The sequence below is a fragment of the Electrona antarctica genome, assembly GCF_951216825.1.
Source record: "Electrona antarctica genome assembly, chromosome: 9".
Taxonomy (NCBI): Eukaryota; Metazoa; Chordata; class Actinopteri; order Myctophiformes; family Myctophidae; genus Electrona; species Electrona antarctica.
The window spans coordinates 57,803,394-57,829,613 of record NC_136790.1 but is presented as its reverse complement, the minus strand read 5'-3'; the positions used below and the strand labels follow the sequence as shown (position 1 = coordinate 57,829,613).

The window sequence follows — 26,220 nt, the reverse complement described above, 5'->3', positions numbered from 1 at the left end:
TCGACACACATATGCGTCTCCTCATGCCGAACAAGTTCCATGCTGTTACTTTTGACCTCTGACCTCTAGATCACCCGCCATTTTGAATTATATGAAAATCAATTAAAATGCATCTCCTCCCAGGATCTTTGATCAAAATGCACGAAAACTTCTACACGTGAACTTTGGACCTATACGGACATGGGAAAGTATAGTACGTTTTTTAAGTGAAAGAATGACGGTTTTATGAGCCAATGAAAATTTCCGTTTTGTGAAATTTTACTTTGTTCTGTTGTAGTGCCTGTGGCTTTGCTGACCTCTGTTGGTCTAAAGTTCCTCACATGTCAATCACCTGAGAGTTCTGGCTGCCACACCCTGTGTCAGCTGTTCTTGATTAATTGCAGGCTATATAAGAGGACTTGTGGCCAGCAGCTCATTGTCTCCCAAACACCCAAACTGAACAGTTGTGTTCCCTTTTTGTTGCTGTTATTAGTTAAGTTTCAGATGGGCTGGTCGTAAGTATTCTTGTCCATCAGTCCCTGTTTTGCAATGCAGGATTATAAATAAATGTGTAATAGCTTTGTAAACTTTTGATCTGACTTTGTGTCCTTTTATGTTAGCCCTTGGTTGAGCCAAGTTTAAAGGGCCGTAACAATGCTAGAAACTGATTTGTTTAGTGAGAAACATGTATAAAGAACTTGATCCTGATCAAATCAGGTTCTTTACTCATGATAGATTATTTGATGTTGTACAACAGTGATTTTGAAACAAAGACTGATTTGGACACCTGGCCTTTCAGTTCAGGTTTTTTGTGTCCTGAATGGATGGTTCTGGTACCGGATGGTACCCAGACCTGGCGAGCCGACCCGGAACTGTGAACCCCCCTTCACCCACAAATGTGGTAATCTGGTTCTCCAAATTGGAGAAAGAGACTGCTTTCCCTGAACTGAATAGGAACTGAACTGGGACTTTTCAAGTCAACAACTTAAAGTGGGCCCCATTTGTTTGTTTTTCATGAATGTTCAAAGCTGTTTATTTTCTCTGAAGTTTAATAATATTTTTTCAGTTAACCTTTAATCCCTGTTTCAGACTAATTTCATTGGTTTTCACTCATTGAGCTCCTCATCCGAATCTGGTATATTTTCTGGTTTATACGCAGTCAATTCATAAATCTTTATACCCACCTTATCATTAGTTATCCTTGCGCAACTTGCTACAAAAACACTGAATGATTTTGCTTGTTAGCTCGGTAGGTAGAGCTCTTGCCTTTGCAACATAAGGTCATGGGTTAAAATCTGGGCACCGCCAACTCTATGTATGAGTCTTCAAGAACCCGTACCTGCCCCCCACTAGAAAAAAACGACCCTGTCACAATTCCATGGTCTTTTTCTCAAGTTTAGTCTTCCATGTTTCTTGTGCATATTATTCTTATTGCCTTCCTGCTTGGTCCTGCCTTATCGCTGCGGTTTGTTTCTAGTTATTATTATTATTATTATACTATCTTTAAAAAAACAAAACATAAATTGCACAACACAAATCTAAAATACAAAAATATGTATTTTCTTTCCACCTTTTTATCAATCACATCCGGTGGATGAGGTCAACCCCAACGTTGCCATGTCCGCTTATTATAAGCAAATTTGGGCTTATTTTTCATCAAAAGTTTGTTTCTTTAGACCAAGACCAAATAAACAACTATACTTTAGTGTAGTTGTTTATTGTCTCCACCAGGCCGAAGGCATGGGGAGAGAGTATGTTTTGCACTCCGTCCGTGTGTGTGTGTGTCCGTCCGCCCGTCCTTCCGTCCGTCTGTGTACAGCTAATCTCCGGCACCGTTAACCCGGTCGATGCCAAACTTTGCACACACACTCGCTGGATGCCAACGATGAACCTCTCCCCCTCATTTTCCAGAATGGCCTGTTATAGCGCCACCATGAGGCAGCTTTTCACATTTTTTACCTAAAACTGCACCGATCTGCGTGAAACGTTGCATGCACACTCCGTAGAGGCCAAGGACAAACCTTTGACCTGCATTTTCCGCATCTGCCTTTTATAGCGCCACCAGGAGGCCGACTTTTGTAAAACAAATTTTTTGATATTACTCCTCCAGATTCTGTCCAAAAATCTCACAAATCGTTACACAGTATCTCTATGGTCATGTGCTCAAGTCGGATCTGTCCGATATTTCATATTCCATCCTAATTGGCTATAATTGCCTTTCACAGTTTGCAAGATTGCCCCGTTTTGAACAAAAGCCTCAAATCATGAACGCAGCATGCAATTTACGTGAAATCTTTCACACATTTTCTTACTAGGCTGAGGAATATATCCCACCCTTTTCACATTGGCCTGTTATAGCGCCACCAACAGGTTGATTTTTGCAAAACACATTTTTTTAACAAAATGCCTCAAGTCATCCAATTGCCATCAAAGGCAAACATGTTTATATTACTCCTAAACATTTTGCCAAACATCTCACACAGTCCTATCCTCCTGGTGGAGACCTATGCCCAGAAGGGCACTTTTTCTAGTTTGGTCTTGTTTTTAAAGTGTAGTTGTTTATTTGGGCTTGTTTCTAACGTGTAGTTGTTTATTTGGGCTTGTTTCTAAAATGTAGTTGTTTATTTGGGCTTGTTTCTAAAGTTGTAGGCCTAATTGTTTATTTGGTCTTGTTTCTAAAGTGTAGTTGTTTATTTGGGCTTGTTTCTAAAGTGTAGAACAAATTTGGTCTTGTTTCTAAAGTGTAGTTGTGTATTTGGGCTTGTTCTAAAGTGTAGTTGTTTATTTGGGCTTGTTTCTAATGTGTAGTTGTTTATTTGGTCTTGTTTCTAAAGTGTAGTTGTAACTTATTTGGTCTTGTTTCTGAAATGTAGAACTTGGTCTCGTTTCTAAAGTGTAGTTGTTTATTTGGGCTTGTTTCTAAAGTGTAGTTGTTTATTTGGGCTTGTTTCTAACGTGTAGTTGTTTATTTGGGCTTGTTTCTAACGTGTAGTTGTTTATTTGGGTTTGTTTCTAAAGTGTTGTTTAAAGTGTAGGAAAAACTGAATCCATTCTCTTTCATTCAAATAGTAATCTCAGCTAGGCTGATGACTTCTTGATTAGAGTGGGTGACAATAGCCTATCACACGAAAATTACCTACCTAGGTTCCATCCTGGAGGCAAATCTTTCCGGTGATAAAATGGCCACCAACGTAATCAAAAAAGTCAACCAAAGAACAAGATTCCTATACGGGATCTCCTCACTGGTCAACAAAAAACACCTTGAAGACCCTAACAGGAGCCCTCGTACAAGGTTTCTTCGACTATGCATGCACCTCCTGGTACCACAGCACCTCAAAGGCCCTTAAAACAAGGCTCCAGACTTCCCAAAACAAACTGGTCAGGCTACTACTTGGCCTCACCCCCCGAACCTACCTCACCCCTGCCCACTTTGACAGGCTGGAATGGCTTAGGGTCGACGACAGAGTACAGCATCTTGCAATGGGTCTGGTCCACAAGATTCACTACAACAAATTGGGACAAGTCCTGGAAAGGAAGTAGGGAGAAATGCATTGGACCCAGGCAACAAGCCCAGCATGTACTGCACAACATAAACATTAAAGAGAGTCAGACTTTAGTTGTTACGGTACAAACAGTTGTCATGTTGCACACATGCCTAAAATAGCTCTTATTTGCGCCGTCCTCGTTGAAAACAATGTATTTCAGACTCCAGCTTGTCTCAGTTCAGGCTGCATGAACAGAGCTCGAGTGCTCGGTTTCTGCCCCCTCAATATCATAACTCTTCTACAAGATGCCTCTGGGGAGGACCAATTACATGAAGATGGGTTGAAAAGTGGTGAAGTGGTCCTTTAAGTTAAAAAAAAATAATAAATATAGCTGCAAGCAGCGATAAGTAGACCCTCCAGAAAAGCGCGGGCAAAAACCCTTGATTGTGCGGGTTAAAATCCTTGATTTAGCGGGCCAAAATCCTTGATTATGCGATTAAATATGCGGGGTTTTTCTGCGCTTTTATGCGGTGAAATTGCGGAATATGCGGAACGTTGCGGAATATGCGGGAAGTTGTGGAATGTGCGGAAAGTTGCGGAATATGCGGAAAGTTGCGATTATGCGGAATATGCGGTATATTGCGGAATATGCGGAACGTTGCGAGATATGCGGAACGTTGCGGAATATGCGGAAAGTTGCGGAATATGCGGACAGTTGCGATTATGCGGAATATGCGGTAAATTGCGGGATATGCGGAACGTTGCGGAATATGCGGAAAGTTGCGGAATATGCGGACAGTTGCGATTATGCGGAATATGCGGTAAATTGCGGGATTTGCGGAGCGTTGCAGAATATGCGGAAAGTTGCGGAATATGCACAGTTGCGATTATGCGGAATATGCGGAAAGTTGCGGAATATGCGGAAATTTATGGAATATGCGGAAAGTTGCGGAATATGCGGACAGTTGCGATTATGCGGAATATGCGGAAAGTTGCGGAATATGCGGAAATTTATGGAATATGCGGAAAGTTGCGGAATATGCGGACAGTTGCGATTATGCGAAAATATGCGGGGATTGTGAAATCAAGCGAGCCCCGCATAATTCGCATATTAGCGCGGACATATGCGATTATCGCGGGAAATATGCGCCCTTTTAGAAATAAATGGATCCCCGCATAATCAGCGCATAATGGCTGATTATGCAATGAATTATGCGATCGCATAATCGCGTTTTTCTGGAGGGTGTAGATAAGGCGGACCAAGAAAGAAGACGATACGCAATAAGAACAAAATGCACAAATAAGAATCACGGCCTGAGTTGTTTGTACCCGGATTTGAACACACAACCTTGTGGTCTGAAGGTGAGAGCTCAACCAACTGAGCTATCTGGACAGAGTCAGTTGTTTCATTGTAAACTGTAACATCATTCAGTGTTTTGGTAACAAGTGTGTGTCCTCATTTTGGGCATGTCATTATCCATTACTACAGTGTGTTTTGCTGTACTTTCTTTCACGTACAAACTTCTCTCCAACTGGAAAGCAGAAAATCAAGTATCAGCATTCTTCAAACTGCTCAAAATGGTGGAGAATCTGAGGGCGGAGCTTACTTGTCAAAGTAACAGATGTGAGTCAAGGAACATGTGGAAACAAGTGCCATGAATTTTGGCCAAACGAGGCATGAGTTATGATTGTTCAAAGGTACAAATAAGACTCACGGGCTGAGTTATAGGTACCCGGATTTGAACACACAACCTTGTGGTCCGAAGGCGAGAGCTCAACCAACTGAGCTATCTGGACACAGTCAGTAACAGTGTGTTTTGCTGTAAATCTTTTCACGTACAAACTTCTCTTCAACTTTGATTTCAGATAATGGTCCATACATTGTGTGTAAAACGTTTCATGCAAATTGCTCAAAAAAGCAGACAGAAAACCAGGTACAGTATATGCATTTTTCAAACTGCTCAAAATGGCGGAAAATCTGAGGGCGGAGCTTACTTGTCAAAGTGACAGATGTGTTCCCCATGAGTCAAGGAACATGTGGAAACAAGTGCCATGAATTCTGGCCAAACGAGGCATGGGTTATGACTGTTCAAAGGTTTCATTTTCAAAAAAATGCTATAGCGCCCCCCTTTGGCCAATTGGAGTAAGACTGCTTCCAGTGCTATTTGGCATGACCCTCTACTATACTGTAAAGTGACATAAGCATATGACGCTGCATGTATTAGAGGCAGAAGAAGAATTTTGGCTCATAAAAACTTCATTTTTTCACTTAAACGAAATGTACTACGATTTGTTGTCCGTATAGGTCCAAAGTTCACGTGTAGACGTTTTTGTGCATTTTGATCAAAGATCCTGGGAGGAGATACATTTTAACTGTATTTCATATAATTCAAAATGGCGGGTGATCTAAAGGTCAGAGGTCAAAAGTCAGAACACGAAAGTTGTTTGGCATGAGGAGTCATTGCCAGTGGTCAAACGGTTCATGAGCTATGCACGTTCAAAGTTAGCATTTTCAATTGAGCGCTATAGCGCCACCATTTGGCCAATCGTCATGGGCTTCGTATAGTCACCGTTTGGCATGGCCCTACCGCGTTTCGCGAAAAACCACTTCACGGTTCAGCCAGAACAGCTATTTTTGGCGGAAGAATAATAAGAAGAAGAAGAAGAAGGAAAAAAAAACACAAAAACAATAAGTGATCAAAGTCACTTCGTGACTTCTTGGTCCCTTAATTAAAAAAAATCACTGCTACCGTCACTGATTTTGGGGGCTCGTTTTCCTTGTTTCTGCGCTTGTTTCTGCGAGAACATGGCAACCCCGGCCAGCCCTCCCTCCTCCCAGAATTCCGCCATTTCAGCTCCCGTTGCTTCCAGAGGAAGAACATCTGCACTTCTTTACACACAACTACAACTAAACGCCTTTTTTATACATTCCGTTCATCACCGACGGCTCCGTTTAGCCTCGTCACTTTATCGGTGTTTGTTTAATTCAACAATGCCGCGGAGGAGGTGTGTGTTTTATTGTCATAACAGCAGCGGCGGGCGGCGCTAAGTGAAAAGTTTTACACTTGAATTAGTTTGGTGGTGTTTTTTCTTTTTTTGGTTTTGTTGCTGCATGAGTTTCAACTCCACCGCCGGCTAGCCAGTTAGCAGCTAGCTAGCTAGCAGGAGAGGAGAGGCCTAAGCAGCGCGAGCGCCAAGCCCCGGGCTGGAGTAGCTTCAGCTCCCCGGCTTTAGAGTAGCGGGACACGGGGAGAGGAGAGAGCCAGAGGTAGGCCTCGAAGCCCCGGGCTGGAGTAGCTTCAGCTCCCCGGGTTCAGCAGCAGCTATCGGGAGGAGGAGGAGGAGGAGGAGGAGGCCTAGCAGCGCGAGCGGCGGAGCAGCCTCGGGCTGGAGTAGTCTCGACTCCCCCGGGCTTTAGCAGCAGGCATGGCGGGGAACTTCGACGCCGAGGACCGCGCCGGCTGGTTCTGGGGCCGCCTGAGCCGCCAGGAGGCCGTGTCGCTGCTGCAGGGCCAGCGGCACGGCGTGTTCCTGGTGCGGGACTCCATCACCAGCCCCGGGGACTACGTCCTGTCCGTGTCCGAGAACAGCAAGGTGTCCCATTATATCATCAACAGCATCAGCAACCACAGGACGTCTGGGGGAGGTAATACTACTAATAATACTACTGTTTATACTGTCTAAAACATAATGAACAGCAAGGTGTCTCAACAGTATATTCAACACAGGACGTCTGGGGGAGGTAATACTACTACTAATACTACTACTACTACTGTTTATACTGTCTAAAACATTATATAATGACCAGCTAGGTGTCTCACTACATCATCAACAGTATATTCAACCACAGGACGTCTGGGGGAGGTGAATAACATAGTAATACTACTGTTTATACTGTCTAAAACATTATATAATGAACAGCAAGGTGTCTCAACAGTATATTCAACCACAGGACGTCTGGGGGAGGTAATACTACTACTAATACTGCTGTTTATACTGTCTAAAACATGATATAATGAACAGCAAGGTGTCAACAGTATATTCAACCACAGGACGTCTGGGGGAGGTAATACTACTACTAATACTGCTGTTTATACTGTCTAAAACATGATATAATGAACAGCAAGGTGTCTCAACAGTATATCTAACCACAGGACGTCTGGGGGAGGTAATACTACTACTAATACTGCTGTTTATACTGTCTAAAACATGATATCATGAACAGCAAGGTGTCTCAACATTATATCTAACCACAGGACGTCTGGGGGAGGTAATACTACTACTAATACTACTACTAAGTATATACTAATACTACCTAATACTACTGTTTATACTGTCTAAAACATTATATAATGAACAGCAAGGTGTCTCAACAGTATATTCAACCACAGGACGTCTGGGGGAGGTAATACTGCTGTTTATACTGTCTAAAACATTATATAATGACCAGCTAGGTGTCTCACTACATCATCAACAGTATATTCAACCACAGGACTTCTGGGGAGGTAATACTACTACTAATACTACTGTTTATACTGTCTAAAACATATAATGAACAGCAAGGTGTCTCAACAGTATATCTAACCACAGGACGTCTGGGTACTACTACTAATAGGCTACTAGTGTTTCTACTGTCTAAAACTAGGGATGTGTCGATGAGACATTTTGGCCGATATCCGATATTACTAATTGCTGTTATGGCCGATAACCGATGTTACCGATGTCGATATGATCACATTCTGTACTGAAAAATTATAATAATTGTGTCCATTCCGAAACAAAACCTGTAACAGGGTGTCTGCACTGCAGGCTTAGGCGAGTCAGATTTAAGTTAAATACCTTTTTTATATTTAATATTGTGAGCTTGTAGATCTGTTCAAGCTGTTACTTACTGGGCTTGTTTATCTGTAAAGACAGACCGATTGATCGGACCGATGAATCAATCTGTCTGATTTAATTGAACCGATGCAGATTAATCTAAAAACAACTAATTTCGGCCGATACCGATTAATCTGCCATCACTGTCTAAAACATTCTATAATGAACAGCCAGGTGTCTGTCTAGCTTGTAGATCTGCTATTTTTCAATAGCTAAATTATAACAATGTTTAAAACACCAAAAAGGGTTCCCGCCCAAAATGGGATAATTATACCACTTGGTTCCCAATCCTTTTCATGTCAAGGACCCCCAAAGTGACACAAATTAGCCCGCGGACCCCCCATTTTGAAAGGATATGCCAGGGTCCCCCCATGCATGAGAGAAGACCCTCAGTTTGACATGCATTAGTCTTCGGGACCCCCCATTTAATGGCATTTCTATCCCCAATTTATATTGTAAAACCAATGTTAATTTAACTCTTGAGAGTGTAGAAATGGAACAGTATAGAGCGTCACAGTCCCGCCCCCTTTCATGACGACGCCAGGCCCAGGAAATAGTTTCCAATGCATTTTTCCCATAGACATTTCAAAACATTTATTTAAAGACCGTATAAGCGTCGTACAAAGCCAACTCTTGTCGTGACAAATCATGACAACAAACTGGAGGAGGTAAAATGTACTGGTTATACTGGTTAAAACATTACATTGTATTATAACACATTCATTTCACACTCCCAAGAGTTAAAGATCTACTGTCTAAGGGTTCATTTGGTTACCAACTGTCTATCATTTAGCTGCATGGGGACCACCTGGAACCCCCTGAAGGACCGCTGGTTTAAAGCATTCTATTATGAACAGTAACCCTCTCTACTTTATACAAATATTAATGTTTGGTTTAATTTATAACTGCTGTAATAGTGTATGAATGAATGAATGAATGAATGAATGAATGAATGAATGAATGGATGGATGCATGGATCAGAGATGTTGGGTCCATTTGGTTCCATGTGTTACACTCTATGAGTCACAGATCCGTAAGGGTCCATTTGGTTCCATGTGTTACACTCTCAGAGTCACAGCCCCGTAAGGGTCCATTTGGTTCCATGTGTTACACTCTCAGAGTCACAGACCCGTAAGGGTCCATTTGGTTCCATGTGTTAAACTCTCAGAGTTACAGACCTGTAAGGGTCCATTTTGTTCCATGTGTTACACTCTCAGAGTCACAGACCCATAAGGGTCCATTTGGTTCCATGTGTTACACTCTCAGAGTCACAGACACAGACCCGTAAGGGTCCATTTGGTTCCATGTGTTACACTCTCAGAGTCACAGACCCGTAAGGGTCCATTTGGTTCCATGTGTTACACTCTCAGAGTCACAGACCCATAAGGGTCCATTTGGTTCCATGTGTTACACTCTCATAGTGACAGACCCATAAGGGTCCATTTGGTTCCATGTGTTACACTCTCAGAGTCACAGACACAGACCTGTAAGGGTCCATTTGGTTCCATGTGTTACACTCTGAGTCACAGACCCGTAAGGGTCCATTTGGTTCCATGTGTTACACTCTCAGAGTCACAGACACAGACCTGTAAGGGTCCATTTGGTTCCATGTGTTACACTCTGAGTCACAGACCCGTAAGGGTCCATTTGGTTCCATGTGTTACACTCTCAGAGTCACAGACCCGTAATGGTCCATTTGGTTCCATGTGTTACACTCTCAGAGTCACAGCCCCGTAAGGGTCCATTTGGTTCCATGTGTTACACTCTCAGAGTCACAGACCCGTAAGGGTCCATTTGGTTCCATGTGTTACACTCTCAGAGTCACAGACCCGTAAGGGTCCATTTGGTTCCATGTGTTACACTCTCAGAGTCACAGACCAGTAAGGGTCCATTTGGTTCCATGTGTTACACTCTCAGAGTCACAGACCCGTAAGGGTCCATTTGGTTCCATGTGTTACACTCTCAGAGTCACAGACCCGTAATGGTCCATTTGGTTCCATGTGTTACACTCTCAGAGTCACAGCCCCGTAAGGGTCCATTTGGTTCCATGTCTTACACTCTCAGAGTCACAGACCCGTAAGGGTCCATTTGGTTCCATGTGTTACACTCTCAGAGTCACAGACCCGTAAGGGTCCATTTGGTTCCATGTGTTACACTCTCAGAGTCACAGACCCGTAAGGGTCCATTTGGTTCCATGTGTTACACTCTGAGTCACAGACACATACCTGTAAGGGTCCATTTGGTTCCATGTGTTACACTCTCAGTCACAGACCCGTAAGGGTCCATTTGGTTCCATGTGTTACACTCTCAGTCACAGACCCGTAAGGGTCCATTTGGTTCCATGTGTTACACTCTCAGAGTCACAGACCCGTAAGGGTCCATTTGGTTCCATGTGTTACACTCTCAGAGTCACAGACCCGTAAGGGTCCATTTGGTTCCATGTGTTACACTCTCAGAGTCACAGACCCGTAAGGGTCCATTTGGTTCCATGTGTTACACTCTCAGAGTCACAGACCAGTAAGGGTCCATTTGGTTCCATGTGTTACACTCTCAGAGTCACAGACCCGTAATGGTCCATTTGGTTCCATGTGTTACACTCTCAGAGTCACAGACCCGTAATGGTCCATTTGGTTCCATGTGTTACACTCTCAGAGTCACAGCCCCGTAAGGGTCCATTTGGTTCCATGTGTTACACTCTCAGAGTCACAGACCCGTAAGGGTCCATTTGGTTCCATGTGTTACACTCTCAGAGTCACAGACCCGTAAGGGTCCATTTGGTTCCATGTGTTACACTCTCAGAGTCACAGACCCGTAAGGGTCCATTTGGTTCCATGTGTTACACTCTCAGTCACAGCCCCGTAAGGGTCCATTTGGTTCCATGTGTTACACTCTCAGAGTCACAGACCCGTAAGGGTCCATTTGGTTCCATGTGTTACACTCTCAGAGTCACAGACCCGTAAGGGTCGATTTGGTTCTATGTGTTACACTCTCAGAGTCACAGACCCGTAAGGGTCCATTTGGTTCCATGTGTTACACTCTCAGTGTTGCAGACCTGTAGGGGTCCATTTGGTTCCATTTATACCAGTTCCAGTTGTCATCTATTCTTACATGGTGAAAAGATGAGGTTTTTTTACTGGTTCAAAGATAATGACATAAGTTGACAAATTAATTCATGAAGACGTATATTCATTTTGTATTGGATGATGTATGACGACAAGAGCGCCCCTCACTTCACACGGGTGTGATTTTTATTTAAATTACTCTCTGGTATCGAAGTGGCACTGAATTAATGAATGAATGAATGAATTACGGTATGTATGAATGAATGAATTACGGTATGTATGAATGAATGAATTACGGTATGCATGAATGAATGAATGAATTACGGTATGTATGAATGAATGAATTACGGTTTGTATGAATGAATGAATTACAGTATGTATGAATTAATTAATTAATTACAGTATGAATGAATTAATGAATTACGGTATGAATGAATTACGGTATGAATGAATGAATGAATTACGGTATGAATGAATGAATTACGGTATGTATGAATGAATGAATGAATTACGGTATGTATGAATGAATTACGGTATGAATGAATGAATTACGGTATGTATGAATGAATGAATGAATTATGGTATGTATGAATGAATGAATTACGGTATGTATGAATGAATTACGGTATGTATGAATGAATGAATGAATTACGGTATGAATGAATGAATTACGGTATGTATGTATGAATGCATGCATTACGGTATGTATGAATGGATGAATGAGTGAATGCTGCTATTGGACAACATGCTGTCACAGCTGGACTGCGTAGTGACTACCCAGAATGGTGTCTGTGGAATGTATGGCACACACACACACGGGCACACACACGCACACACACACACACACACACACACACACACACACACACACACACACACACACACACACACACACACACACACACACACACACACACACAGCGTGGTTCTTCATGGCAGACGGTTACACAACTCCTTGGTTGTGTGTGTTTTAAATAATGCTGCTGGTGGCTTTAGAGCTTCCACTTCCTTCACGGTTTCTAGAATACACAAAAACAAATGGTTAAAATGCAGAGATAAGACGTTTCAGCTGAAGGAATCTCTCTGTCAATGAAACGACAGCCATCTCTTCAAATGGGGGTCCGCGGGCTGATAGGTGTCGATTTGGGGGTCCTTGACATAGAAAAGTTTGCGATCCAGCGGATTAGAGTTGTCAGTCATGTGGATACCAAAGTAGCCACGTAGCGTGGCTTCTGTGAAAGCAGGCTGTTGCACAACTGAAAATAGCCGATCTACAAGCTCACTACACTTGTGTTGTGAGCTTGTAGATCGGCCATTGATCGGCCATTTCGGTCATTGGTTCTTTTAAAGAGGAGTACATTGGTTCTTTTAAGATGAAAGAGTGTTTGGAAGATCAAAACTAGCGATAGAAGACAATCCAATCCAATCCACTTTATTTATAAAGCACATTTTACAACTCAGAGTTTACAAAGTGCTGTACAGAAGAATACAAATAAATACAATATAGCTAAACACAGAGAACAGCAGCAAACACACGAAAAATACAAAACGGATATACAAAACAAGGACCATGGAAACTCAACCGGGGTTAAAAGCCAATGTGTAGAGGTGGGTCTTTAGGTGGGATTTAAAGGTCTCAATGGAGGGGGCCATTTTGACATTGGGGGGGAGCGCATTCCATAATTTGGGGGCTATGATGGAAAAGGCTCTATCAAGGCTCTAACAAGTTTAGAATCGCGGTATGTGGTACTCACTGTATATGTTTCTGTTCCCTTTTTACCTCTATGATGAGTTCCTGTTTTGACTATATAGTTGTGTATGTTCGTACGTCTCTTATTGTTTTGATGAATTGGAAATGGTGGGCCCTATTGTAAACGAGTGTAATGCTTTATGGTGTCGTCCACTCACTGTTAACAGTTGTTGTATTGAGTTGTGCTTGAAATGTACTGTAATTCTGCAAACTGTTAATCAATCAATCAATCAATCAATGTGTTCCCTGTCAGGTCTGCCTCCTCCCAGGTTCCGTATTCAGGGACCAGGAGTTTGAGGCGCTCCCATCCCTCCTAGAGTTCTATAAGATCGTTAACTTGACAACATTATAATTAACATTATTAAAACCCATTTTGGGCGGGAACCCCTTTTGATGTTAGCATTATGTTATGCTTTAGCTATTGAAAAATAGCAGATCTAGGCGCTACGAGCTTGTAGGTCTACTATTTATTGAAAAATCGAAGAACGGCTGACATAGAAACATAGCTTTTTCAGAAAACTGTCAGGATGTAGAAGACATTTTTAGAATCTGATCTCAGGTCAAAATGGGTTAAGATGAAAGAGTGTATGGAAGTGATAAACTAGCGATAGAAGACAAGTTTAGAATCATTTTCCACAAACATGAATGATTTCAGTTAAATGTTTCAGTTAAATTGTTCAGCTGGTCGGCCTAAAAACGTCTTTACATTTTCAGTTTTCAGACTTTATTTTGCTTCATTCTATGAGAAAAAACAAAAATTAAAATGAAAAGAAATGCATGAAGAAGAAACCCTTCTCCACATTTTAGTCCAGGTTCTGTGTCGGGAAGCAGGCGTTCTCGAAGGTCGTTAACTTATAATTAACACTATATAAACTATTTTATTCCCTTCAGGAATGGGGATGGAGCCCGAAAATCGGGTCCATTACAAACCCGGTTCGGCATTTATTGAGACCCGATTATCAATAAGCTTTTGGCTTGTCGAGTCTTTTATCGGGTATAAGGGGGCTGGGACGCGACGGGTGGTTGCGTGGTGCGTCATCGTTTTGCCGTGGAACTATGGTGGAACGGGTGAAAAAGTTTGGTAACATTAAAAAAAGACGAGGGGAGCTAAATGCAATAATGTAGCCTACCACAGTTGTTGCAGAAAAGGCAGAGCTACAAGCTCACAACGCAGTGCAACCAGGCGCGGTGTGCGTGCTATTTTTGGTGCGTGACACCGCCGTACGATGATGTATACATTACGCATTTAAAGTGACTGTACACAATTACGAACTTCCCAGGTTCGTATTCGGGGACCAGGAGTTCTATAAGATCATTATAATTAATTAGGGATGCACCAAAAGGGAAATTCTTGGCCGAAAACTGAATACCGAATATGATTAATATTATATATCTACCATTGCTGTCATGGCCGTACCTTAAATCTGATTTATGGCAAAATAAATGGTTATGGCAAACTTAAATAATAATCACTATTATGGGTCCATAAAACATTTATTCAGCTCTTTTGAATGCATTAATTGCATACACTATTCGGTAATATATTTTCTGCCTATTCGGGCCGAAACATTTTTAGCCATTTTCTGCCTAAATCTTTCTGCGGCCGAATATTCGGTGCATGTTATTTATACTCTGTTCCCTCTCAGGTCTGCCTTCTATAAGATCGTTAACTTAACGACATTATAATTAAAGGTATATTCAGTGATTTCGCTTCATTCAAATATCACTTATTTTTTCTTTTTATTTGAATAATCCTCCCTACTATAGAGTGTGCTGACCATATAAGGAGTTCCTCCCTGTCCCCAGTGAGCCCCTGGGGTCAAAAAACCCTAGTTTCAGTTTTGGTGGAGGGTGGCAAAGCCTTCATCCAATCAGGATGAGAGGGGCCTTCCTCCAATCATGTGTGGGGGTGGGCCTTGGTGCACATGCTGTTGCACTTCCCCCCACTGTAGAGCGTGTGCATGTGCACATTTTGTTACCGGGGCGGACTGGGTGGTTTTCCATATCACCCAAATCACTGAATGCTCCTTTAACATTATTAACGTTGTATAAACCTTGTCGTCCCCCTCAGGTCTGCCTCCTCCCAGGTTCCGCATCGGGGACCAGGAGTTATATAAGATCATTATTATTAACGTTGTATAAACCTTGTCGTCCCCCTCAGGTCTGCCTCCTCCCAGGTTCCGTATCGGGGACCAGGAGTTATATAAGATCATTATTATTAACGTTGTATAAACCTTGTCGTCCCCCTCAGGTCTGCCTCCTCCCAGGTTCCGTATCGAGGACCAGGAGTTCTATAAGATCGTTATAATTAATGTTATACTCTGTGTTCCCCTCAGGTCTGCCTCCTCCCAGGTTCCGCATCGGGGACCAGGAGTTCGAGGCGCTGCCGTCCCTCCTAGAGTTCTATAAGATCCACTACCTGGACACCACCACGCTCATCGAGCCCGTCTCCAAGGCCAAGAACCCCGGCTTCGTGTCGGGGGCGGCGGCCGTGGCGCCGCAGCCTGGGGACGAGGCGGAGTTCGTGCGGGCGCTGTTCGACTTCCCCGGAAACGACGAGGAAGACCTGCCGTTCCGCAAGGGTCAGTGAGGAGGGGGGGGGGGGGGGGGGGGGGGGCAGTGGGTCCGTCAAGGAGTCCCAGGTAGAGCTCTTCACGGGTCCAAAAAAATCGTTCCGAAATCTGTGATTCCGACCCGAAATATTTTCAAATAGTTAAACCGAACCCGAATTGATCCGTGACAATTTCGTCCGATTCCGACCCGTTCCTAGATTTCTTTCAAATTGCGGCGCCGAGTCCGACCGAAATCCCATTCTTTCCGACATTCCGAGAGACCCGACCCAGCTGAGCCAGGCAGACATAAATGTGGACTATATAGAAATAATATAACGTATTGACTAATTACCATTTATGATTAAAGCACGAGAAAGAGAGAGACACAGACAGACAGAGAGAGAGACTGCGCGCTGCAGTAGAGGGTGATAGAGAGAAAAAAAAGAGTCTCGTCTCTTCTCGTCTCCTCAGCGTGCGTGCATTTAAAATTAACCAAACGGATCATTTGTTTTTTACACACAATCAGAGTTTTAGCAGAAGCAGATACATCATGCATGTACCGGTCTTGGCTGAATGGAATATTATTATAATATATATATATTATTACTTATAAACAGCTCCTACTTTGCTCTCTTCTTTATCCACGTGTGGGGAATGGGATAGGCCTACACAGGAGAGTTGTCATGGTTGCTTTGCCTTTAATCCTTCTTATATTAATTAGATTTGAGCTTTGCTAGTTTGCGTTCATCTCTTTGAGGTCAACACTGTTGTCGGGATCCGTGATCGTGATATAAAGTATAATTGATCCGTGATCGTGATATAAAGTATAATTGATCCGTGATCGTGATATAAAGTATAATTGCACGCCGGTGTTTTCATTCAAATCAGCGCAGGGCAAAACCATGCAGGACGGGGGCTTGAATTGTGTGGTAAGTCTTGCGCTGCTGATCCTAAATCAGCATAAGCATCACACGTAACACAGCCGTTCGTGTCGCTGCAACACCAACCTGATCCTAGGTCTAAATGATCACACTTTAAACAGAACTTTTTTCCCCGTGTTTCTCCTCTGCAGCGATGCGGAGCATGAGCGAACATGCAGCGGACAGAGAGAAAGAGTATAGCCTCAGTCAGACTGGCACACAATCACACACTGAATTAATATTTTATTAACATTTGCAACAACAACAAAAAAGCACAGACAGTTCACACACACAGTAGCCTAAGGGTCTTCTCGGATCCTCTCGGATATTACACATAATGATTGACAGACCCGAGATCCGAGGGGGATACGTCCGATTCCGACCCGGTCCGAGTGATTATGTTAAAACACGACTCCGACCCGAGCGGGTCTAGGGTCAACTCGGGTATTTTCGGAGTCGGGGGACCCTGTGAAGAGCTCTAGTCCCAGGGGTCCTTGAGGGAGTCCCAGGGGGTCTAAAGCATAACATAATGCTTGAAACACCAAAAGGGGTTCCCGCCCAAAATGGGTTAACACATTCCATCCCTACGACATCTGGAAACGTCATGGGGAATCCAACCGACGCGCATTTTCATTGATATCAAACGAGCGAAAAATATTATATATAATATATATATATATATATATACATTTTTTAGTTGGCCTCTCCTCCTGCACCATACTCCATGTTTTCGCACATGCGCGTTGCCGTTCACTTCCTTGTAAACGGATCAGAAAGAATCCCTCGTATCTCCTAATCTAAGGAGCTCTCCTTGGTTTTGACCAGATGGATACACTAAGCTCTTCATCTCTGACTTCAACCTGCCTCTTGTTCAAAATATGAAGCGAGCGATCATCAGCGATTATTAACGTAATGTTAGCGAGGTAAGCAAGCAAAAATTGTGTATATATATATATATATATATATATATATATATATATATATATATATACACACAATTTTTGCTATATATATATATATATATATATATATATATATATATATGTAACTTCTAGGAGACATCCTCCGTGTCCTGGAGAGGCCAGAGGAACAGTCGTGTATATATTTATGTATACATGTGTATATATATATTTATGTGTATATTAGAGACCAGCGGGTGGTGGATTGAGCGGGTGAACCGCAGTTTAGGGTGGATTAGGGTCAATTCAATATTATATTATAAATTAATATCGGATAAACCGCGGGTGAAATAATGCTGGAAATAAATGAATGGCATCTATCTATAGGCTTTATAACTTTTAAAACGGAAATAAATTAATGATATCTAGCTATAGTCTTATAATATAGTTTTTAAAAGGCACAAAATCTCAGCATGCGTGCATTAGTAGTATTTTAATATTTTCCAACACAGGCACAAATTAGACGCCTATATTGGCTAAGAAGGACCACAACAACGAGTGGGCTGCTAGCTGCTAGGCTAACAGGCAGCTGAGAGTATGAAAGAAACTTACAACTAACTGAAACAGAAGGGAAGAATATAAGTTTGGCGTGGGACTCGGTGCCATGGGACTGCATGGGAGGGCTGGATATATGCCACATGAAAAGACGTTCGTTGCGATGTGCGAACGTGACTGACGGAACGGACGGCAGCCTTGTTGCCATGGAAATGGGAATATACAACCGTAACTTTGGTGAACTGTCGGCAGTGGTGAGTGACACAACTTATAAATAGCCGATCTACAAGCTCACAACGCGTCGCAGCGAGCCAGCGACGCGTTGTGAGCTTGTAGATTGGCTATCCCTGCAGCGGATTTCGGGTGGTAAATATGCACACTCGGATTCGGGTGACAAAAAAGCTCATCCGCTGATCTCTAGTTTATATATATATATATTTATGTATATATGTGTATATATATTTATATATATGTGTATTTTCTAGGAGACATCCTCCGCGTCCTGGAGAAGCCCGAGGAACAGTGGTGGAACGCAGCCAATCAGGAGGGCCGGGCGGGCATGATCCCCGTGCCCTACGTGGAGAAGTACCGTCCCGGCTCGCCCACCTCGGGCGGGCTTTCGGGGCCTCCGGGGACCCCCGGTGGGGGTCCGGGGGCCGCGGGGCCGCCCCTCCTCGGCCCCTCCTCCTCCTCCTCCTCCCAGGACGGGGCGGGGGGCCCGGCCGTCGGACCCCCGGGCGCGGGGGGCCCTCTGGGAGACCCGGGGCAGTACGCCCAGCCCGTGGTGGCCAACACGCAGCTGCCCAACCTCACCAACGGCCCGGTGTACGCCCGCGCCATCCAGAAGAGAGTCCCCAACGCCTACGACAAGACGGCCCTGGCACTGGAGGTAACGTTATTACTTGCGCAAGCAGAGCGTGTAAGTAATGTTATCAGTCAGGTGCTACAATGCGTATGTCCCTTAACAGCATATGATATGACGTCATATGCTGGCACGAAGCAGACCGTGCAGGTATGTTTTCCGTCATGCTACGAAGCGTATGTCCATGCATGACGTGATGAAGATATGTATCAATGCCAGGGTATAATTGGTTTACGATGGTGACGTAATGATGATATGTTTCAGTGTCAGGTGGATTAAAAAAAGGGACATACGCATCAAACCACCCGAGTAACCACATTATACCACTAATCAACTCAGAAATTACATATACATATATATAGACATATGAGCATATGACGTGAACATTCAATGTTGCGCAACAGTGGGACGTCATCGTCGTTTAAATTGTAAATTGTGCTCATTCTCTCTCTGTGTCTCTGTCTCTCTCTTTCTCTGTCTCGCTGTCTCTCTCTCTGTCTCTCTCTATCTGTCTGTCTCTCTCTCTGTCTCTCTCTATATGTCTGTCTCTCTGTCTCTGTCTCTGTCTCTCTCTCTCTCTGTCTCTCTCTCTCTCTCTCTCTCTCTCTCTCTCTCTCTCTCTCTCTGTCTATCTCTCTCTCTGTCTCTCTCTATCTCTCAATTTTCAATTTCAAAAGGCTTTATTGGCATGATAAATATGTTCTACATTGCCAAAGCATACATACAACAAAACAAAAGTCAGCATTGTGCACACAGAGACAACTCTCTGCGCACACAGAGACAACAACAAACATCCCAACAATAATGAACAACAAGCAATACAGTAACAATGAAAATAGATTAACAAACAGAAACATAACGGCAACTTAATGACCCTGTTCAGACAGATATACCTGTCTCTTCTGTCCACTGGCTGTCCCTCAGTTGATGACAACTCCACACGTATTTTGCTGCCAAAACTGCATTTGGACTGTTCTCCCAGAACATATTGAAATTATGAGTTATTAATGGTGGATTCAAATTCTTTATATTTTTCTTTAAATTTAGGGAAGAATAATTCTCTGTCTTTATATTTGTCGCATTGTAACAAAGTGTAGTTCCGTCTCCACCTCCCCTTGAGAGCAGAGTGAACTCAGTCTGTCTTCTCTAGGCAGCCAGTTCTGTCTGTGTCTGCCTGTTTCTATTGCCAGGCGGTGGTCGCTGAGTCTGTACTAGAGACCAGCGGGTGGCGGATTTAGCCGCGGTTGCCGCGGGTGAACCGCAGTTTAGGGTGGATTAGGGTCAATTCATATTATTATAAATTAATATAGGATAAACCGCGGGTGAAATAATGCGGGAAATAAAGTAATGGCATAATAAAGTATATAAATATGCTTATTATAGCTTTTAAAACGCACACAATCTCGGCGTGCGTGCGTTGGTAGTAGTATTTTAATTTAATCATTTTCCATGATCTGGCACAAATTAGCCGCCTATGAAGTTGGGTCCTGTTGCACAACAACAACACAGTGGTCTCCTACAGGCAGCTACGCTAAAGTTGCTAACAGGCAGCTAGTGAGTCTGAGAGAAACTTAAAACTAAGTAAAACAGAAGGGAGGAATATACGTTCGGCGTGGGACTGGGAGTGATTAAGTTCTTTACCCTGCCGCCGATGACCGCTGGATATGCTGTATGAAAATACGTCGCGAAAACGTGGACGGCGTGTTACCATGGAAATGGATATATACAACCACTACGTAACATTGGTGAACTGTCGAGAGAGTGGTGAGTGACATTGTTTGTACAAGTAGTATAAATAGCCGATCTACAAGCTCACAACGCGTCGCAGCGTCGCGTTGTGAGCTTGTAGATTGGCTATACTGTATACACTGGGCGCTTCCCTGCGCAGCGGATTGCGGGTGGTGCGGATTAATAAATTGGATTAATTAATATATTGCGGTCGGATAACGGGCGGATTATAATTATGCACATGCGGATTCGGGTGACAAAAAAGCTCATCCGCTGTTCTCTAGTCTGTACATAGTCAACAGTTTTGGATCAGTAACAGTGGTCAGGTAATTTGCCACTGTGTATTCTCGGTTGAGGGCCAAATAGCATTCTAATTTACTTTGGGTTTTTGTTGTGTTTTTCCAATATGTGATATAATGTTCTTGTTGCATTTTGATAATTTGGTTTGTGGAGGTTGTTTTAGTCAGGGGAGGGGTGGTGGGGGTAAGACTCAGGACCAGCTGACTGAGGGGACTCCTGCTCATGTTCTCCTCTTGGCATTTTAAGGCCTGGTGATGGTAGGAGGTGGGGTCACTATTTTGAAGGTGCTTATGGAATTTGAATGCTCTTTTCTGGATGTTAATTAGGAGAGGGAATTGGCCAAGTTCCGCTCTGCATGCATTATTTGGAGTTTTTCTTTGAGCTTTTAATATATATTTACAAAATGCTGTGTGAATAGTCTCAATTGGATGTTTGTCCCAATTAGAAAATTCCTGATTTGCCAGGGGACCCCACACTTCACTGCCATACAGGGCAATTGGCTCAATAATTGATTTGAAAATGTTCAGCCAAATTCGAATTGGAATGTTAATTTTGACAGATGTTCTAATTATATAGAAAGCCCTTCTTGCCTTTTCCCTCAGGTCATTCACAGCCATGTTAAAATTTCCTGTGGAACTAATTTTTAATCCCAGGTAATGTGTGTGTGTGTGTGTTCTATATTGGTGCAGCCAAGTACAAATGGGTATCTGCTTCCCTGACATCTGGACCGTTTCTGGAAAACCATGACTTTTGTCTTTTTCATATTGACTTTCAAGGCCCAGGTCTGACAGAAGTGTTGCAGATGATCTAGGAGCTGCTGTAGTCCTTCTTTACAGTTGGACAGCAGCACCAGATCATCTGCAAACGGCAAGCATTTCATCTCTGTGTTTCCGAGGGTAAGGCCAGGTGCTGATGAGTCCTCCAGTGATTTTGCCAATTAATTTATATAAATGTTGAACAGGGTTGGACTTAAATTGTTGCCTTGCATTACTCCTCTAATTTGGGGGAAGAAATCTGTTCTTTTGTTGCCAATTTTTACTGCACATTTATTATTTTGATACATTGTTTTAATAATATCATATGTTTTCCCCCCCACGCCACTTTTTTAAATTTGGAATAGCAGGCCCTCGTGCCAAATCGAGTCAAATGCCTTTTCAAAATCTACAAAGCAGGAGAAAATTTTGGATTTGTTTTTCTACAAGGGTGTAAATGTGGTCGGTGGTTCGGTTTTTTGGTATAAATCCAATTTGGCTTTTCCTCAGGATGCCATGGTTACTGAGGAAGTTCTGTAATCGGTTGTTAATGATTGAACAGAAGATCTTCCCCAGGTTGCTGCTGACACAAATGCCTCTATAATTGTTCGGGTCAAATATATCACCATTTTTAAAGATGGGCGTTATTAGTCCTTGGTTCCAGATGTCAGGGAAATAACCTATACCTAGAACCATGTTAAACAGTTTCAACAAGGCAGTGTTAACTTTATGGTCGGCATGTTTAATCATTTCATTTAGTATTCCATCGACACCACAAGATTTGTTGGTTTGCAGACCCTGGATTTTGTCTATTAGTTATTTTTCTGTAATTGGGAAATCTAAAGGGTTTTGTTGATCTTTAATGACGGATTTGAGTAGTTCAAGTTTATTGTTTGTGTTTTTTTGTGCCAAATTAGGTGTGATTGGAGCATATAGATTCTCAAAGTGGCTCTGCCATATGTCTCCATTTTCTCCAATTCTTCTGTATGGTTTGTTCAATTTATTCCAATGATTTGATCTGATGGTGTGATGGTATTGTTTTAGAGTGTGCCAATATTGAAGTCGTACCTCCTGATTCTCCGGTTCTCTGTTTTTGGTTAGATAGGATCCTTAGTGCTTTCCATAGATTAAAGCATTCAGAATCAAACCATTTTTCAGTTTTCATATTTTGGTTTTTAAATTTAGGTGATTGAATTAAGTTTGATAAGGTTGCCAATTTGTCAAATACATAATTTATATCTTGTACAGCCATGTTTACACCTTCGTTTTGAGGATATGACTGGATAAGAAAAGTATTTAGTAGTGATTGAATTTTGTGATTGCCAATTGCATGCTGATAATCATTTAGGCTGTTTTTGTTCCATATGTAGGGCTGTTCTAATACGTATAGTCGACTGTTTTCTGTGTGAACTCCATTGAGGTGTGTTTGTGTTTGGTTTAAGTACAGAGTGATTTTGCTGTGATCAGATTGAGGTGTCAAAGGACTGACTGTGAATGCCCTGAGGTGCACTGGATCTATGTCTGTTATCATATAATCAACAGTGCTACTAACAAGATGGGAACAATGCATGTACCTGCCATATGAGTCCCCTCGTAGCCGGCCGTTGACTATGTACAGACCCAGCGACCGACAGAGCTGTAGGAGTTGTCTTCCATTTTGGTTGGTTGTTTTGTCGTAGTTGTTCCTGGGGGGGTATGATGGCAGGGGGATGCTGAGGTCTGGTAGATGCTTATTATTAATGTCACAGATGTTGTCAGGCTCTGTGCCTGTCCTGGCATTGAGGTCTCCACAGATCAAGATGTTTCCCTGGGCCTGGAAACGACTAATCTCATCCTCTAGTATGGTGAAACTGTTTTCATTGTAATAAGGGGATTCTGATGGAGGGATATATGCTGCACATAGATAAACATTTTCTTCAGTTGTAATTGTTTCCTTTTTCATTTTGAGCCAAATGTAAAAATCTTCTTTTTTGATTAATTGAATGGAATGTATTAGGTGTGTTTTGTACCAGATCAGCATCCCACCTGAGTCTCTTCCCTGAGTGACCCCCTTTAGTTTGGTCGATGGTACGATGATCTCTCTGTATCCTGTGGGACAGCCAGTGGACTCCTCTCCTTTACTCCATGTTTCCTGCAGTCACAATGTCTGGGTCTTCCAGTTCTCTCATGAAGTCTGGGTCTCTGCTCTTGGAGCCAAAAGCAAAAGACCCCAGACCTCGAATGTTCCAACATGCAACAGTAAAACACTTTTTCTCCATGAATAAACCGATATCTGTTGTACAGAAAATGAGATAAACATCAACTTGCCAATGCACTTAAACTGTAGTGTGTGTGTGTGTGTGTGTGTGTGTGTGTGTGTGTGTGTGTGTGTGTGTGTGTGTGTGTGTGTGTGTGTGTGTGTGTGTGTGTGTGTGTGTGTGTGTGTGTGTGTGTGTGTGTGTGTGTGTGTGTGTGTGTGTGTGTGTGTGTGTGTGTGTGAGAGAGAGACAATCTGTTGGATGTCTTTTAGTTCATTATGTGGGGTGGGGGGTGGAGTGGGTGGTGCTGCTCTGCTCACCGCTTGGGCATAGCTGAGACTGCTTCGATGCAGCTCCTGTTGTAGAGCTGGGGGCTGCCGAGTGGGGTAAGAGGGTCTCAGGCCTGTTCTGCGGGGGGTTGTAGGATGGTGGTCTATCCTGGGGCAGGTTGCGCTGAGCTGGGTAGTCCTGGTGGTGTTGTGGCTGAAGTGAAGGGCCTCTCCCTGTAGGTCCAAGGAAGCCACGTGCTTGTCTGGGTGGCGTGGGTGCAGGGTGTCTGGCGCTTCTCTGTGGGGTAGCAGGGCTCCGGTTGAGGGTAGCATCCTTCAGGGTCCGGGCGGATATTGGGACTACCTCTCTAAAGAGGTGGACGTGATCATAGAAGCAGGATAGGTCAATGGTGGGGTGATGAGCCATGTGCACGTTTGGTTTGAGGGCACAGTCTCTGGAGATGCTGGCGTTGATTTTGTAGATGATGTCTGGATGGAAGCCTTTTCGTTGCAGCAGGGTGGAGATGACCACACGGGTGTTGGGGAAGGTGGTGGAGGCCCTCTCTGTCACTGCCTTTAGAGAGCTAGCCACTCTCTCCTGATCTCCTGCTGTTCTGAGGTCGTTGGTTCCTGTGTGGATAATGATGTGACTGGGACTGCCCAGTTGTTCCACATTCAATAGCTCCAAGGCCCTCTTGCTGTTCGGGCACCACAGCTTAGACACACTATGTTTAGGGAAGAGTTCATTTTGCTCTATAAACTTCCCGTTGGAGTCGATGAGGATGACCACTTTAGCCTGTTGTCTGCTGGGTGCTGTTAGTGGAGGAGTGCTCTCTTCTCGGGAGGTGGACGGGGCTGGTTGACTCTGACTGCTGTCTGTCAGGGAGGTGGAGGGAGTTTGATGATTCTGTGACACAGTGTCTCTCTCTCTGTCTCTCCCCCCCCCCCCCCCCCCCCCCCCCCCTCCAGGTGGGCGACATGGTGAAGGTCACAAAGATCAACGTGAACGGCCAATGGGAGGGAGAGTGCAAAGGTCGCCGGGGTCACTTCCCCTTCACGCACGTCCGCCTGTTGGAGCAGCACGGGGCCGAGACGGACGAGAGCTGAGGGCTCCCCCTGGTGGACGGGAGGACTACACACACACACACACAATACATGCTCTCACACACACACTATACACGCTCTCACACACTATATACACACACTGTACACACACACACTATACACACACACACGAGAAAAGCACAGGAGAGAGAGAGAGAGAACATGGACGATATTCGTGGAGTCGCCATCACTCAGATCTGAGCTTTGATCTGCCGTTTTTCTGCCGTTTAATTTTTCCTGACGAACGTTAACTGTTTTTTGACATGTACCCCACGACCCCCCCCCCCTTCCTTACACCCCCCCCCCCCTCTCTTCCCGACCCCCCCCCCCTCCCCCCCCCCCATCTCTCTCCCCCTGAGACCCCCCCAACACTAAACCTAGTATAACCATTTTCTTTATTTTGTTGATTGTTGTTGCACCTCCTGCATTGGAAGGATTGGGGTGGGGTTGGGGGCTCACACACACACACACACAGTCACAGTCACACCCAACCCTCCCCTCAAACCCGAGCGGGGGGGGGTGGGGTGGGGGGGGGTAACTCCTCCCTCACAGGACGTGACGGTGACCCTCGGGAGCGAGGAGAGAACAGGGAGGGACTTCTGTTTCTCTTCCTGGTCAGCTGACCTGTTTGTTGTGACATCATCAGACTGGTCAGGTGACCTGTTGTGACATCATCAGACTGGTCAGGTGACCTGTTGTGACATCATCAGACTGGTCAGGTCACGGTGACCTCTTTGTTGTGACATCATCAGACTGGTCAGGTGACCTCATTGTTGTGACATCATCAGACTTCAACTAGGAAGCGCCAAGCACTCGCTCACGCCACGGGCAGAGCGGGGGGGAAATCAGCCAATCAGCGACTTCTGACAAAAATGTGGGGAGGGGCGG

The 26,220-nt window shown here is 43.8% G+C and overlaps 1 protein-coding gene across 1 annotated transcript; it reads left to right on the top strand.

The window, feature by feature from the left end:
* The first annotated feature begins 6,322 nt into the window (after positions 1–6,322).
* crk (v-crk avian sarcoma virus CT10 oncogene homolog) lies at positions 6,323–25,870 on the top strand. The gene is made up of 4 exons (XM_079509177.1): positions 6,323–7,110; positions 15,491–15,736; positions 18,566–18,969; positions 25,198–25,870. The coding sequence occupies exons 1-4, from the start codon at positions 6,891–6,893 to the stop codon at positions 25,333–25,335; spliced, it is 1,008 nt and encodes a 335-aa protein (XP_079365303.1). The 5' UTR covers positions 6,323–6,890; the 3' UTR covers positions 25,336–25,870.
* The last annotated feature ends 350 nt before the right edge of the window (positions 25,871–26,220 follow it).